Source organism: Monodelphis domestica, chromosome 1 (genome assembly GCF_027887165.1).
Source record: "Monodelphis domestica isolate mMonDom1 chromosome 1, mMonDom1.pri, whole genome shotgun sequence".
Classification (NCBI taxonomy): Eukaryota; Metazoa; Chordata; class Mammalia; order Didelphimorphia; family Didelphidae; genus Monodelphis; species Monodelphis domestica.
Genome location: NC_077227.1, coordinates 480,412,659 through 480,430,575, shown reverse-complemented (window position 1 = coordinate 480,430,575; position 17,917 = coordinate 480,412,659). Strand labels below are relative to the sequence as shown.

The 17,917-nt window shown below is 36.2% G+C and overlaps 1 protein-coding gene across 1 annotated transcript in view; it reads left to right on the top strand.

Annotated features, from left to right (window-relative positions):
• Positions 1–708: 708 nt before the first annotated feature.
• PRPF6 (pre-mRNA processing factor 6) overlaps positions 709–17,917 on the top strand; it is a 57,857-nt gene continuing 40,648 nt past the window's right edge. The window contains exons 1-10 of the mRNA XM_056812782.1: positions 709–938; positions 2,771–2,939; positions 4,272–4,390; positions 9,541–9,619; positions 10,393–10,569; positions 10,807–10,962; positions 11,099–11,193; positions 11,936–12,092; positions 14,016–14,178; positions 17,083–17,201. Of these exons, the coding sequence (XP_056668760.1) occupies positions 868–938; positions 2,771–2,939; positions 4,272–4,390; positions 9,541–9,619; positions 10,393–10,569; positions 10,807–10,962; positions 11,099–11,193; positions 11,936–12,092; positions 14,016–14,178; positions 17,083–17,201 (1,305 nt within the window). The 5' untranslated portion in view covers positions 709–867. The remainder of the gene's footprint in view (positions 939–2,770; positions 2,940–4,271; positions 4,391–9,540; positions 9,620–10,392; positions 10,570–10,806; positions 10,963–11,098; positions 11,194–11,935; positions 12,093–14,015; positions 14,179–17,082; positions 17,202–17,917) is intronic.

Sequence of the window (17,917 nt, the reverse complement as noted above, 5' to 3'; positions counted from 1 at the left end):
TAGGGCCCCAACCTTTCTTTTCAAACCTTACTCCCATTAAAAACTCTGCTTTTCAAACTGATGATCTATTTGATATTCCTCTGCAATTCATATGCTGTCTTCTTGTCTTTATATAGGCTGGTCCATATACCGAGTTTTTTTCCTCACCTCTGGTTTTTGGAATCTCTTTTCATGCCTCAATTTTATTATAATCACCTAATCAAGACCGTTTCTGGTTCCAAAGTGCTACCCCAAAAATTATTTTATATTTATTTATCTGTGTGCCTGTGGTTTCCCCAGGGTAGAATGTAAGCCATTTGAGGGTAGGCATTATTTCATTTTTGTCCTTATATCTCAAAATTCTATCAGAACACCTGGTAAATTTAGCATGTGCTAAGTAAATGCTTTGAATGAACTGAATTGTGTTTGTGTGTCTCCCTGTGTTTATGAGCTGGGAGCTTTGTATATGAGGTGTGCTGCTCCTATGCACAGAAGTAGGAACAGAATTGTTAGCTTAATGCTATCAGTTTCTGAAGTTGTGTATTTGTGTGCATATGCACATAAAACACTCCGGTATTCACACGTCCACGGGCGAGATCCCTAGCGCAGAATTCCTACGCAAGTGCAGACACCCACCACTTAGGCACCTCGCCATTTTTACGCCCCCAGACCGGAAGGTTAAAGGGAGAAGCACTTCCTGTCAACCTCCGGGGAGGAAGAAGCGGGGTGGGGCGTCGCACCGGAGCCATCCTGCGCTTCCGGGTTTCAAGTGACGTACTTCCGCGTCCTCCGGTCAGCGGTTTTGCTACGGCTCAACCTCGAAAGAGGGACCTAGGATCCCCCTCCTCTTCCCCGGCGACCCCGGTCTTCCCGCTTCCAGTTACCACCATGAACAAAAAGAAGAAGCCATTCCTGGGGATGCCGGCGCCCCTCGGCTACGTGCCAGGGCTAGGCCGTGGGTGAGCAGGGACTGCAGCGGGACTGAGGCCGGTACTGGGACAGGAGCAAAGCGGCCCAGGGCCCTTGCAGGCTGAGAGCCTCATCTCTCCTCCGCGCCCTAGTTTTCGTCCGCCCGCTCTCTTGGGGGAAGAGTGGGGAGCTATGGAGGTTGCTCTGGGGGGCTGATTGCTAATTTTGATTGACACACACTCCCTCCCCCATTGTTCGTTTTCTCTGTCTCCTTCCCTCTCGCGCTCTCTCTCTCTCTCTCTCCCCCCTTCTCCTCCAGTCCCGTCTCTCAGTTTCAGTACTTATTATCCGTCTTCTCCCAAATAAGTCCTACTTCATAACAGTCATTGTTGCTCACGTTTTTATAACAACGAAGTCATATTCCCATACTGTTTTAGGGTTTGCAAAGGACTTTGTTTGCAATTTCGATGGTGACTAATGAAAGTTTACATCACCCACATTTTACAAGTGGGATAAAGTAGAATTTAAATGATTGCCACCTTAGCGGGTAAATGTCACAGCAAGGATTCTCAACTTAAAGATTCATGATGGGGGCATTTGGGTGTTTCAGTGGATTGAGAGCCTGGTCTATAGATGGGAGATCCTAGGTTCAAATCTGGCCTCAGACATTTCTCAGCTATATGATTCGGTACAAGTCACTTAACCCCTTTTGCCTAGCCCTTCCCACTCTTCTGTCTTGGAACTAATACGTAGTATTGATTCTAAGATGGAAGGTAAGGGCTTAAAAAAATAAAAAGATGCATGATTCGAACCAGGACTCTTTCTGGCAAATGCCAGTGCTTTGCATTCAAGCTCAGTTTCTTGACCCAGCGACAGGTAGATGATAATATCTGTCATTTTGCTTCATTTCTCCACCTTACCTTCATATTCATATTTCCTATCTGTAGATCAATCTTTTTTTTTTTTGGTCCCAGTATCTCTGCCTTAATGTAATTTTATCCATCAGGAAAAACAAAATAAAACCATACTCTTGTCCTTCCAACAGTATATCAGGGATACAGGTTTCCTTAAGTTTTTGCACTTAAGTTTTGTTTTGAGGATACAGCAATGGTTAATTAATCCCCATTGAAATAACTAAATAGCACCTTAAAATATTTTTTTTTCTAAAATTACTCCTTACATTTCTATTTGCTTCGTGAAGTTAAAGTGTTTAGTTGGATGCTAGAAGAAAGGGGGGGGGGAATGGTTGCAAGGGTAAGGTAGATGAAATGGAATTATTTCCTTCATGACTAGAATCATTTCTTGGCTATGGTTCAAGGAGTTTGGGGTCTGCTAGGTGGAGAAGAAGATAGTGTCATCTTTACCTCTTGATTTACTTCATGTCTATTAAAACCTACCTTCTGAGTGGGGGGAGGGGAGGGAAGAATAGAATATGATTTTTGTAACCAAGGAATAATATTTGAAATTGACCAAAAAAAACCCCAAACAAAACAAAACAAACCCCCCTACCTTCTGCAAGAAGCCTTTCCCAGTTCTCCCAAATAGTATTGCTTTACCTCTGGGATTTTTTCCATTTTGCATTTTGTCCTATATATGCATGTTGCTTTTAGCATAATAGATGCTTAATAAATGCTTTTTGACTCTATATATTTAGAAGCATTGTGGCTTTGTATATAGAGGCTGCACTTGGAGCCAGAAGCTTTTTCACTTTTAAAATGGAGAGAGTAATAGATGTATGTACCTCACAGGGTTATTTTGGGTTTGAAATGAAACAATGTATAAATCACTTTGCAAACCTTAAATCTCTGTATTAATGTTAGATATTGATATTAAGCAAACTTCATAGGCATTTATTAAGATGAATCCATGCCATTTCCTACAGAGCCACCGGTTTCACCACCCGGTCAGATATTGGGCCTGCTCGAGATGCCAATGACCCAGTGGATGATCGACATGCTCCGCCTGGCAAGAGGACTGTAGGGGACCAGATGAAGAAAAATCAGGCAGCAGATGATGATGATGAAGATCTGAATGACACTAACTATGATGAGGTGATAACCTATAATTGGCCTTTCATGGACTTTTTTGACAACCTGTACCTAGGAAGAGAGATTCTCTAACCCCCCACCTCCCAATCTTGTGTTACTGCATCTGTGCTAGAGAATACTTTTGGTAGCTGATTTATTTTTTTATATTTTAGCTACTTCTGAGTCTATTAATAAGGTGAGAAAGAGAAGGAATAAAATGAAATGTTTGTAAAGCTTTTGCCATCTCTCAGAGGAGATCATTTAAATTCAGATATTCCAGAATAAAAAGTAAAAAGCATGAGGTTTTTTTGCATTAATGTAACATCTTAACTTAAAAAAATTAGTGATATATTTTGTTATTATCTATATTTCTCAGTATATCCCTCTACTCTGCCCTGAGCAATCCCTTATATTAATAAAGAGGAGAAGAAAGTTTAGTAAAACTCATCAACGCATCATTTAAGTTTGACATTATATGCAGTAGTCTGGAGATGCATTCTCATATCTATAAGTGATAATGAATGCTTACAAGTTTGGTTGCTGATTTTTTTTTTGGTTATACTTTTGCACTGATATTCCTTTTGAGTAGTGAGGAAAATTAACCTAGGGCCATGATTTCATCTAGATGGTCTCTTCCCTTTTTTAATTAGACTGCTTTCTAACCATACTTTGTCATTTTATGCTAAACTTCTCTCTAGAGCATCTCTCCAATGCCCTGGAGACCTTCCTCTTTTTCTCTTAGTATCTCTTGGGGATCAGTTCAGCACTCAGGCAGTCCATCTGTTATTCTTTGTTATTGAAATTTGACTATTCCACCTTTTTTTTTTTTGAGTTATGTCCTTGACAACATCTTTTATACCACTTCCTGAACATGCCATTAATAGTATGATTTAATCTTACTATTTGCACTCTATTTTTTTTTAGACACTTGCCCTCTGTCTTAAAATCAATACTAAGTATCAGTTCCAAGACAGAAGAGCAGTAAGAGCTAAGCACTTGAAGTTAAGTGACTAATATAACTAGGAAATACCTGAGGTCACATTTGAACCCAAGACCTCACTATCTGCAGAGCTTACTCTAATGAGCTACCTAGTTGTCCTCTATGTGTTTTTTTATTATTCTTAAGGTACCCTACAATTTTGACTTTTGAGATTGTGGTATTTTGTAATATGTAATTCTCTAACAACACTTTCTAAATAAAGATTTTTTTCCTTCAAAATATTCTATAGTAAATACCTTTTCTGAAAAATTGGAAAAGATCTTTACTTAGAATAGAGGTGGTTATCCTTGTATCTGTTAATGTTGTTTATGTTTAAAGGAATAAATTAATTTAGAAACTCTTTCTTTGAATCTTAGTTTAATGGTTATGCTGGAAGTCTTTTCTCCAGTGGTCCTTATGAAAAGGATGATGAGGAAGCAGATGCTATTTATGCAGCATTGGACAAAAGGATGGATGAAAGAAGAAAAGAAAGAAGGTAAGGACAACTTTTTCTCTATGCTTTTTTTGTTTCTTTAGTTTCTGCAAACAGCCAAATCTTTATCTGTGGTAGTATTACTTGGATGTCAGATCTAGAGCTGGAAACCACCTCAGGGGTCATCTAGTCTTATACCCTCAAACTTTTGACAGATGAAGAAATTGAGGCTGAGGTAGGTTTAGTGACATGTCCAAGGTCACACAGGAAGTATCAGAGGTAGTATTTGAACCCAAGTCCTCCGAAACGTATTGCTCCTTTCATTGTTATATTGATCCTTGCATAGTACTTACCAAAAAACCATTATAATCTTGGAGCTTGAATGGAGAAATCAGAAAGGCTTTAGTTTTGTATAGGGTTATGCCAAAATTTTGCTCTGGTTTTGAATGAGTTTCTGTATCTAGAATTTCATTATTTTTTTATAGTTCTATAAAAATAATCCTTTGGTAGTTTATGGTATTAAATAAGTAAATTTAGGTAGTATTGCATTTTTATTATATCTGCACATCCTACTTATGAGCAATTAATATTTTTCCAGTTATTAGAGCTGGCTTTTTTCTGTTAATTGTTACTTGTGGTTGTATTTTTATGTGGTTCTTTTGTGTGATTTTGAAAGGCAGACTCCTAAGTAATTATACATTCAGTGATAGTTTTATGAAATTTCTCTTTCTGTGCCTCTAACTGAGTTTTGTTGGTATTTTATAGAAAAGCTGATGATTTGTGTGGGTTTATTTTATATTCTGCAAGTTTGCTTTAGTTATTGTTTTTTATTTCTATAGAAATAGAAGAGAGTATACCTATTTCTTAACAATGTATGGCACTGTTACAATTGGTTTTATATTAGAACATGAGGATAAGAATTTCACAAAAAGTGTAGAGAAACAGAAATAAATGTTTTTATTGATCACAATAAAATGAAAGCTATTTTTTAAATAATGAGACACAGGAAAAATATTAAAAATCAACTCGAGACTAAATAACTGAATTAAAAAAAGATTGTTGGATCAAAGAACAAATCATAGAAATGATAATTTCATTAAAGATAATGATAACAATGAGACAATGTTCCATATTTTTTTTGTGATGCAGAAAAGCATTTCTTAGAGGAAAATTTAGAAAAATCCCAGTTAAATACCAAACTACAATCTCTATGAATTAAAGGGGAAATTAACATAATTGAAAATCAAAACCTCATTAATAAATAAGAGAATTTTTAAAATGAGCTAGATTAAATTTTTTTATTATTATATTTTATTATATAATAATAAATATAAAATAGAAATATAAAAAATAAAATAAAAAATATAATAAAAATATTATATTTTATTATCACTATTTTTATTAAAAAGAAAAAAGTGAATCAAATCAGTTTCAAAAATGAGAATTCACAGTGAAGATAGAAGAAATAAGGCTATTATTATGAGAAACTAATTTGCCCAAGTATATGCCAATAAAACCAACAATTTAAGTTAAAAAAAAATTTACAAAAGTGATAACCAAATTAATAGAACAAAAAATGGAGTTCAGAGGGAGAAATTTAAAAAGCCATATATGAATTTTCAAAAGAAAAATTCTCCAAGACCAGATGGATTCACAAGTGAATACAATTAAATATTCAAGGAACAATTCTAATATTGCATAATTTTTTTTTTTGTAAAAATAGCCAAAGAAAGGATCTCACCAAATGCCTTCTGTTATAAGATATATTCTTGATACGTAAACCAGAGAGAATCAAAAGGGAAAGAAAAAATTATAGACTAATAAATATCCCTAATGAACATAGATGCAAAAAAAATTAAAATTTTAACAGAGATTAAAATGTATCATAAAAATTATATGATTATGTTGAATTTAGACCAAGAATGCAGGGTTGGTTTAATATTAGGAAAACTATAAACTTAACCATACTAACAACAAAATCAGCTAAAATTACATGATCATATTAATAATTGTAGAAAGAGCTTTTGACAATACAACATCCATTTCTGTTAAAAACTCTAGAAAACATAAGATAAAATTGAACTTTCTTTAAAATGATAAATGGTGGGGGCAAGCTGGATAGCTCAGTGGATTGAGAGCCAGGCCCAGAGATGGGATGTCCTGGGTTCAGATCTGGCCTCAGACACTTCCCAGCTGTGTGACCCTGGGCAAGTCATTTGACCCCCATTGCCTAGCCCTTACCACTCTTCTGCCTTGGAGCTAATACACAGTATTGACTCCAAGATGGAAGGTAAGGGTTTAAAAAAAATAATAAAATGATAAATGGTATATACAGAAAATCAAGAATTGTCATTGTAACAGAGATAAAATATTTTCTTTTCCAAAAAATTCAGGGCTGAAACAAGACTATCCATTGTCACAACTTTATTGATGTGATACTAGAAATACTGATTACAGTAATTAAAACAAGAAAAAGAAGTTGAGGGGATAATCATGAGTAATGAGGTAACAAAATGATCACTTTTTACAGATAATATGCTCTACTTAAAGAACCCTAAGTGAGGCAGCTAAGTGACTCAGAGGAACTCTACAGCCACCTCTCCTGGAGTGGGTCCTCTCTTCCTCACTGCTCCTTCTCTCCCTTTCCCCTTTGCCTTTCTTTCCCTCCATTTCCCTGTCCTTCCTCTCCTACAATAAAGTTTCACTAGACCATCTCATTAGTCTTTTGGTCAGACTCCCTGAAGTACTAGATGGGATGAGTATTTCCAGATCTTGTTCACTGCCTTCTTCAGGTCTGGCCTGGGACAGGTTGGTTGGTTTGGTGCCTAGATAAAGCCCTTCGCTCTCCTTTAGTCTCCTCATGGCTCAGCTTGGGTAATACGTAGTTTTGGTTCTCTCTTCCTCTTCTTTGTGCAGTCTGTCTGAGAGTAGGCATTCCTTCTGCTAATGGCCTGCTAGGTCCCTACAAGATACTTTCTTGGAGAGCCCCACGGTCCTGTTGCCTCATTTCTGTCTCCTTGATTGCCCTTGTAGAATCACCAAATAAGATAAGATTGTGCCTGTTGCCTGGTTGTTGCTCTCCTCTCTCTAGTTTATCCCCTCTTCCAGTTAGACTCAGCTTACTGAATGTGTTGCCATCTTTGTTTTCCTAGGCAATTGCTTCTTTTCTTATTTCCTGGCATGGTCCCTTCTAAGGAGCTGCCAGGCTTTAGGCCATTTGGATGGCTCTTAAGTTGTCTCAGTTTTCTTGTGCAATGACTTACTCAGAACTGGCTTTTTCCAATGTTCTGATTACAAGAGGCCAGGCCTGAGATTCTACTGAATTCAGATCCTCTTCACTGGAGATTAAGTTAGATATAGGACCCTTTGGCTTATGTTTGCATAGAGTACTGACAGGTTGCTGGCTGTCTTGTTGTTCAGTCCTGGATTGATATAGGCGTTTACTGGTATTTCTCTTTTGTTTGATCACATTGCTTCATTTTATTTCCTTTTAAATTTTTGATGGGAATTCTCTTCAGAGGAACTTGCCATCCACTAAAACTTTTAGGTCTTTTTCATGTTAACTACCTTTTAGTTATTAATTACTTTCTAATATTCCATCCTATATTTTAAATAGCTGATTTTTTTTTAGTTCAAATGTTGGATTTTGCACTTGTTGTTGAATTTCATTTCATCAGAAGATGAAAGGATCACTGCTTTTCACTTTTTTGTCAAGTTAATTTTGTTATCTAGCATGTCAGATATCTCTCCTAACTGTGTATTCTGCTGATTTAAAAGCCTACCATCTTTACCAAGACATTGATAAAAATGTTGAATAATATAAGCCTATAGACAGCATCATGGAGTAAGAAGGCAAAGGTATTGAAGAGAAAAAAATGACTTAGGGATAAAAAGTAAGAATTTACATTGCTTAATTCTTCAGAATTAAAAATAACTCTCTAGAAAGAACACTATTTCCATCCAGAGAAAGAATTGTGGGAGTAGAAATACAGAAGAAAAACAACTGCTTGATCTCATGGTTTTATGGGGATATGATTTGGGGATGTAGACTCTAAACGATCACCCTACTGTAAATATTAATAATATGGAAATAGGTCTTGATCAATGACACATGTAAAACCCAGTGGAATTACTCATTGGCTACAGGAGAGGAGGGAAAGAACATGAATCTTGTAACCATGGAAAATTATTCTATATTAATTAATTAAAGAAATAAACAAACAAAACTCCTTAGCCATGTGTAGCTGCTTTCTAGCTTAGTCAAACCCTTTTTTCCCCTCCTGGATTAGAACTATGATTTCATTGGTGTTTAATTTGACAAGTAAAGATACTCCATAATTATGATCTTAGTGACCTGTGTATACTGAGAAGTTAAGTGACTTGTCTAAGATCATATAGTTATCTTCAAGCTTTTAAAAACTTTGTTAATCTTATATTTGTTCATATAGTGTCATCTTTTTGGTTTTTCTCTTATTTTTAAAGGCAATATGTAAGTTTCTACTGTATATTGAGTGAGGTTCTGCTAAGAGAAGCCTTTTTCCTCAAAAACATTTAACTTCCTTTTTCTTAAGCTAGAAAACTAGATAGTAAATTTTGAGAAAGGGGCAGTACAATTGTGATGCATATTTAGCATGATTTGAGAATCAGCACCTTTGGAGAGAGGGAAATATTGAATAGAAAAGTTTGGAGGAAGTAGATAATATTTTTAGCTCCTCCTGATCTTCCTCTTTATAATATCACTTAATTGTTTGAAATATTATGAATTCCTAGAACATCATTTACATCTATTTTCAAATATAAATATGAAAACGTGTTCTAAAAACTTAATGCTTGTTTCTGTCAGTTTCTTTGCTAAACATAGTGTAACAAATATAACAAAAATCATTTGTGAATACAATAAACATTTGCTTTTCTTTGCTAATGGAAAAATGCAGAAGTACAAATAATACAAAAATTAATATGCTAGCATCGTAGGATTCCAGTAGATAAGTTCCCAAGATTCTAGTGTGTTAATTTTTGCATTATTTGTACTAATACATTACTTCATTAGCAAAGATAGTTAAATATCAGTTGCATCTGTGAATGAATGTTTGTTACCTAGATGGAGATCCTAAGAAATTGTTTTTGTGGCTGGGATTTTGAAAGATTTTGTAAAACTCAAGTGTACTTGCTGAATAGAGACCCAATATTTTTGTAAATGTTTCCTTTTCTAGGGAACAGAGAGAGAAAGAAGAAATTGAAAAATATCGTATGGAACGTCCTAAAATTCAGCAGCAGTTCTCAGATCTGAAAGTAAGCAAACTATATAGCAAACCAGTTCTAATGCTTTTAGGACAGCACTCAAGAGAACCATTCTGTTTTTGTTAATTTTGGCTCAAAACTAGTGTGACAATCAGTTATTTTTTACTTTTTTCTTTTCTTTTTTTCCCCTAACAACATGACTAATATGGAAATATGTTTTGCATGACTTCATGTGTACAAATGATGCATTGCTTGCTTTCTCAATGGGTTGAGAAAGAGCTTAAGGAAGGGAGTGAGTTTGGAACTCAAAATTTAAGAAATGAGGGATAAGTAACGCACCACCACAAAAATAAATATGTGAATGCTAGTTATGGGTAACTTGGAAAAAAAAAAAGGAGCAAACTCTTGCCTAAATTGTTTCTGTGCATTTTTCCAGTTTAACTCAAATTAGTTTGCCTCCTAAAATATGCTGTTTGGGCTTTAGAGAAGATTTTTTTCAGTCTTGTGGAATGGAGAACATGTGGTAAGTTGATAGTAAAACAGAAATTATATCTTCAAAAAACTATTCTAACATCAAAGTCTTTTCCAATTAAGAGCATAAGAATTTGGGTGCCATTGGTTTTAGTTTCAAATACTAATAGTTTGGGGACCAAACTAAATTATATCACCAAGTTGGCCACAGGATTTGTGGATTTTTAAAAAACTTTTGAAGATTGTGTAGGAAAATTGTGATCTGTAGTGGTGGAGAGGAAGCATCTACCTTTTAATAATCAGAAATGCTTGAAAAATTAAAGAATTAAGTGGCTGATTTCTTTTTTTCTCAGAGAAAATTGGCAGAAGTTACAGAAGAGGAGTGGCTAAGTATTCCTGAAGTTGGTGATGCTAGAAACAAACGCCAGCGGAATCCACGATATGAAAAACTTACCCCAGTTCCTGACAGTTTCTTTGCTAAACATTTACAGACTGGAGAGAACCACACTTCAGTGGATCCCCGACAAACAGTAAGATTACATATGAAGAAAAACTTTTTTTTGTTGTTTTTTTTCCCCCTCCAGATCTAATAGAGCAATATGGAGTGTTCATGATGAGGTCTTTGGAAAATTTAAAATCAATTTTGGAGACAAATACAGTGGTTACATAAACTATATGAATGAATGCTCATGACTTAACCTGAAAGACTTCACAAAATAAGGTATTTCTTCAGCCCATAAATCCGCTTTTCCTTCTTTTTTTTCCAGCAATTTGGAGGTCTTAATACACCCTACCCAGGAGGATTAAATACTCCATATCCAGGTGGAATGACACCTGGGTTAATGACGCCTGGTACAGGTGAATTGGACATGAGGAAGATAGGCCAAGCCAGGAACACTTTGATGGATATGCGATTGAGCCAGGTAGAATGTTAGAATTTAGTGCATTCCAGGGAACATGGGTTTATACATCACTGCTATTTTCCCCCCATTGATGACAGTTTTTTATTATTGACCGAAATTATTTTCAGTTATATTTTTCACAAACTTACATTTATAGGTGTCTGATTCAGTGAGTGGGCAGACTGTGGTGGATCCCAAGGGTTATCTCACAGATTTGAATTCTATGATTCCCACCCATGGAGGAGATATCAAGTAGGTATTTTAGGGGAATACTATGTTTGGAATGATTTGTTAAACTATTTTAATTGTAAGTATCTCACTCATGATAATATTGAATCACCATATGGAGCATTTTGATGCCTTATTTTTTTAAATATTTGCATAGAGGCAGCATAATAGCTAACTGGTTCAAGGCCTGGCTTTGGCCAGTCCTGACTATGTGACTGGCAAGTGACTTAAATTTTTAGCACTCCAGGCCAATGGTATCAAACTCAAATAGAAATAATTTCCTGGTGGGAAGGCACATATATTTGCTTAAAAATCTCAAATTAACATTTTGTGTTGTATTGCATTAAAAAAAATTTTTAAATTACATTTTAATGTGATTTGGGCTTGAATTTTAATGCTTTTGTTGCTCAAGGCAACCCTCTAAGACTTAAAGAATTCCTGATAATGTTCTAAATTGCATTGATAAGGGGGAGTTTCCTCACCTAGAAGTTCTCTGTAACCACTGAAATCACAGATGTATTTCCTCTCCCTAAATATTTACATTCCTTTGTCCCATCCTTAGTTGGTTGTATTCTGTTACTGCATTCACAACCCTTTTTAAAGAGTCCAAAAGTAGTTTAGATTCTTTAATATACTGATAATGCATTTAATTGAGGTGCAAGAATTCTTTGTAATTGTATGGACTTGAGTAGCTACTTTGTGTATTTATGAGATTGATGATGTCATGGTAAAAGGTTTAGCATTGTGAATTTTCCTATCCTCTTAGTGACATTAAAAAAGCCCGTTTACTTCTGAAGTCTGTGAGAGAGACAAATCCCCATCATCCTCCAGCCTGGATTGCTTCAGCTCGCTTGGAAGAAGTCACTGGAAAACTACAAGTAGCTCGAAACCTCATAATGAAAGGGACAGAAATGTGTCCTAAGGTAAGGCTTTTGGGGGGCACTTTTTTCCCCTTATCTGAGAATTGTAAATTTGTTGAAAATAATCACTTGGCTTCAGTGGAGTTTGTGATCCTAAGAATCCCTGTTATGTTCAAGCATCTAAGAAGAGAGATATTCAAATTAGGACGGTGACTTTTAGATACCAAAATCCATCTCAAATAAGAGAAAGCAGAAAAGAGATTTTTCCATCTTGTCCATATAGATTGAATATTGAATCACCATTGTGGTTTTTATATCCTTTTCATTTTAGTTCCTAGTGAAAGATTTGCTGTGGGATCTAGTGAACTGAAAAATGTTTAGCACTGGCAACCAGGAAAAAAGTAACTCCATTTCCATAGCCTTCCCCTGTTGCCTTATGTAAAAATAATTATATGCTATTTTTTTTTTAACCCTTACCTTCCGTCTTGGAGTCAATACTGAGTATTGTCTCCAAGGCAGAAGAGTGGTAAGGGCTAGGCAATGGGGGTCAAGTGACTTGCCCAGGGTCACACAGCTGGGAAGTGTCTGAGGCCAGATTTGAACCTAGGACCTCCCATCTCTAGGCCTGGCTCTCAATTCACTGAGCTACCCAGCTGCCCCCTATTTTTTTTTTTTTTTGCATAGTTCCTGGCACATAGTAAACCCTTTATTTTTATTATTTGAAAATTTTTATTTAATTTTATTTAGAATATTTTTCCATGGTTACATGATTCATGTTCTTTCCCTCTCCTCCTCCCACCCCCCTCCTGTAGTCAACAAATATATGCTATCTTAAGGAAATGTGGCCTGCAAATTTTCTGGAAGGAATTAAGAGGCAGGAATAGAATGATTAAAAACTTTTGTTGAGATTTTTTTTTGAAACAATAAAGCCCCATTATAATGGATTCTTTTAATTCTGTGGATTCAGCGAAATTCAAATAGTGTCCCCAGGTTCAGAATGTTTTATATAGAGAGACCAATGACTTAAAAAAACAACCTTACCTTCTGCTTTAGAAACAATACTGTGTATTGATTCCAAGGCAGAAGAATGGTAAGGGTCGGGCCATGGGGCTTAGGTAACTGGCTCAGGTCATAGCTATGGAGTGTTGAGGCCAGCCACAGGTTGATCTAGGCCTGGGGGCAGGCAGGAATAGAAGTAGAATTTTTCCAGTGGCATTTCTGGAGCTGCATTGGGTAACAATTTGTGTATGTTTTAATTGCCCTTAACACTAGGTTTAGAAATTAGGGTTATAGGGTTAGATTATACCTTTTTGAGTTACTTAACACCTTTTTTTGGTAGTTCACCTTTTGTAGTTACTTGACACCTTTGTGTAGTTAAAATGGGTAGATCTACTTAAAATACTGAGTTATCACCTTTTGGGGATTAAAATCTAAAAATAGATTGTGGATTACAATTCAGTCTTCCCAATAAAGGAAGAGCTAAGTATTAGCAATTACAATCAGGAGATTACAATTTAATCTTCACAATAAAGGAAGAGCTAAGTATCTTCATTGTTACAATTGGGAGATGGCTAAATCCAATCTTCTCAGAGACAAGCCCCACAATTGACTATTGCTGTAAGAATGAGATTTGACCTGTCTTCCCAACCCCTTATTGTTGCTCTTACACTATAGGGATCAAGCCATGGTCCTTTAAGGACCCTGACCCCTGCTTTGGAGACCTTTGATAGAGGGTACCTTCATCACTGTAACACAGAAAGGTGATATGATTAACTATATTCCAAAATACTCTCAGAGATCTTTTGTGCATAAATAATATGAAATTTGAACAGTTGAATTTCTTTAAGAAGATTGCTATCTTAAAAAAAAGATGAACCTCAAAACCTTCCTGTTTTAACAGTTTTTACCACTGAGAAGCCACTTGGACTGTTTTACTATTTTTAGGTGCCATAGATACTACTTATTCCTATTATCTTTGCTTTACAGAGTGAAGATGTATGGCTAGAAGCAGCCCGTCTACAGCCTGGTGATACGGCCAAGGCAGTGGTTGCCCAAGCTGTTCGCCATCTCCCACAGTCTGTCCGGATTTATATTAGAGCAGCAGAACTTGAAACAGACATCCGAGCAAAGAAACGTGTTCTTAGGAAAGGTAAGGTCTTCTCAATACAAGTAATCTCTTTAAAATACAAAACAAAACCCATTACCTTCTATTTTAGAGTCAATACTGTGTTTTGGTTCCTAGGCAGAAGAGCAGTAAGGACTAAGCAGTGGAGGTTAAATGACTTGCTCAGGGTCACACAGCTAGGACATATCTGAGGTCAGATTTGAATCCAGGGCTTTCTATGTCTAAGCCTGCTGAGCCATCTATCTGCTTCCCACAGCATTCTTTTTTTTTTTTAAACCCTACCTTCCATCTTGGAGTTAATACTGTGTATTGGCTCCAAGGAAGAAGAGCGGTAAGGGCTAGGCAATGAGGGTTAACTATAGCATTCATTTTATATTGTTTGTTGTTCTTTTTATTTACTTTTTTCATTGTGCTTGGGTATTGGTTCTGCCTACTTTTATTATCAGTTCATATAAATCTTCCCATGCTTCTCTGAATCCTTCATGTTGTTTATTATCATACAGTAGTATTACATTACATAGGATAATAAATTGAGAACTTGAAGGGATCTTAGTGGTTACTTATTTTGGCTCCCTTTTGATACAGATGATGTACAGAGAAGTTAAATGACTTCTACACAGTAAGGGTCTGATGTGGGATTTGAATTTGGGTCTTCCTGACAAGTCCATTATACTTTGCTAGTTTATTCATGTATTGCAATTTGTTTAGCTGTGCTCAAGTCAATGGAAAGCCCATCTTTTTAATATCAGATATAAGTACTTCTAATATTCTAATATTGTTGTATAACTGCATCAAAGAACACTCATTTCTGAAGAATTGAAATATATCACCCATAATCTAGTGGAAAGGTATGTGTTGAGTGTGGTCAAGTTGCAACATGTTGCAAATTGGCAATTATGAAGAAGAAATAGTTTAAGATGTCATCAAAGAAATATATAAGTGAAAAAGAGTAGCTGTCATGGATAATCTGTATGCTTCATTCATATTATTTGTTGTGTCAGGAGAATCTGAGGAAATTCTTGATAAGCTCTAATGTAATACTATAGTATCATGAAAATTTTCATCTATTTCTTACTTTTTACCACCTGGCTCTCAGTCCCATATACTGATATTTATCTATTTCTTGCCAAAATGCAATGAAAAACTGACATCCAGGGGTGTTCAGCTGTGACTGTTTAAAATCACCTCATTGTGGTTTCTGAAAATTTCATGACCTATTCTAGCTGCCAGAAGAAATCTGCATCTCGTGTGATCTCTGCTCTCCTTAGTTCTTACTGGCATTGTGCTTGTTTTTGTGTGTGCACTCATGTGTATCTTCCTTTGCTGAAGCCTGGTTTTATTGCTGTAATCTCACTTATTCAATGGAGGATTCTGAGCCAGCATCTCTTTACAGTGAGGCCACAAACAGAAGACTAGCATCTGTCTTGGGTTATAGAAATGGACTGCTTATCTTTGCAACCAGGAAAACAGTTTACTGATGAATAACACATCATGCTATTAGCAATTAGCATTATTCATTTGGAAAAGCTCTGCTGATTCTCCTGCTGTATTGAATATGATGAAGGGCAATTAATGTCTATAGGGATACTTTACTATTCACTGGAGAGCTAAAGCAGTAAATTTCCTGAATACATTTTTGATTGATTTTACATATGTAGGGTGGCAGAATCTTTTAGGGCATTGTTTGCATAATTACATTTCAAGGTCATCAGAAGGCATGTCTTGAATAGTTGTTTGTTAGCTTGGGATGCTCTGAACTGTGCAGCAAAGGCAAGTCTGTTGATAGCATATTTTCTCTAAGGAAGAAAGAATGCTTGGACAACATTAAGCTGAAAGCCCCCTGGTAAAACTGAGAGAATATTCATTTGCCAAAATGACATGTAGATTTCAACTGCTTGGATCTTTTTTTCTTCTTTGAACCTTTACCTTCTGTCTTAGAATCAATACTAAGTATTGGTTCCAAGGCAGAAGAGTGGTAAGGACTAGGCAATGGGGGTTAATTGACTTGCCCAGGGTCACACAGCTAGGAAGTGTCTGAGGCCAGATTTGAACTCAGGATCTCCCATCTCTAGGCCTGGTTCTCAATCCACTGAGCTACCCAGCCACCCATCCATATATTGTTTTTGAGGTGGGATTTGAACCCTAGTCTTCTTGACTCTAATCCCAGCATTCTATCCACTAAGCTATGTTGCCCAGAAGGATAAAAAGCTTTGCCCACTTAATAAATGCTTATTGAATTGTTAGGCAGAATTTGGGTTCTAGTCTTCTGACTAGTTTTTATTCTTCCCTAAATTTGGGCTGTGCCACAGGACATTTTACTTCTTTTTTTCTGAATTTCTTTTTTTCCTTTTATAAAGTGAATATACAAATATGCAAACAACATCTTTAGTAGTGAGTAGGCAGTGATGTTTGATTTTTACCAAAAAAAATTTCTGGCTTTCTTACCTAAAAAGTGTATTAAAATAGAATCTGTATAGCTTTAATTGACTTGGGCAAGGTTGAAATCTGTTGAGAATGCCCACGCATAGGTCTTCAAGAAATTCAATGTGAATTTGTTTCTTTGTGCTCCAAAGTAGTTTCAATTGAAACTACTTGAATGAGAATTATTAATTATTAATACTCAGCTTACTCAACATCCATGCAGCCTTGGCAGGTATAGAATTTCTGATTTTTTTTCCTGAGGGTATCATTTGCTTTCACTTTTTAAAAAATTCCCACCAACCTCCCCCCCCCCCCCTTCAAATGAAGGAGCCTCTTCCCTTCCTTTGGGGTTTTAATTGTTTCTGTAGTTTTAATGAGTAAATCTGTAGTCTTGTTATTTGACTATGGTTCCAGAGGAGGTGCTACTTTATCATAAAGGCAGTAACATAAGTGAGCCTCCTCTTAGTATCCCTTTTTCCACTCATCTTCTCACATGGTCTCTCCTAGCTCTTGAACATGTTCCAAACTCTGTTCGCTTGTGGAAGGCAGCTGTGGAACTAGAAGAGCCTGAAGATGCAAGAATAATGCTAAGCCGAGCTGTGGAATGCTGTCCCACTAGTGTGGAGGTATATCACTGAAGTTACTTCCATATAACTACTTCAGGTTTGAACTATGTCAAAAACATAGGTTGGAAGTTTCGAATCATGGAAATGAGTTCTGCACTGAAACTTTAGCAGGTTTATTGAATTCATTGTAACTGTGTGGTGTATCAAATGTGGAATTTTTTGCTTACCTAATTAGCAGGAATGTATTCTCTGACCTAAGTGGGCATTACTATTAAATTGTACTTCTGTTTGTTATATTAAATATTTTGTTCATCTCTGGGGCTAGTAGTGGGGAGGAGAAAAGTGGCAAGATAGGATATTCAGCTGCCCACTCTAGTATAGTCATCTCTGTCCTAAAAGCCAATTAAGTCTCTAGGTTTTTAAAGCTTTTTCACTTACATTATTTAACACAGTGATTGTTGATCTTATAGAGGCTTAGACTGGTATATTTCTGAGCTTGATCATTCTGAGTTGCACTGGGTTATTGCTGATGAAATGTCTGCACTAAGTTTAGGATTTGTATGGTTATCCTTGGAGAAAAGGGGTGATTGGTAGGAGGAGAAGAAAAGAGAAATTGAGCCAGCTCAGGTCAGAGATGGAACAGGTATAGGCTCCTATGCCATTTTGTAGTTGGGGCCATGTATAGGCACTGCATTTTTATTCTTGGGGAGATGTAGAGACCTAGGCTTTTAATTTATTTGTTTTGTTTGTTTATTTATTTTAAAACCCTTACCTTC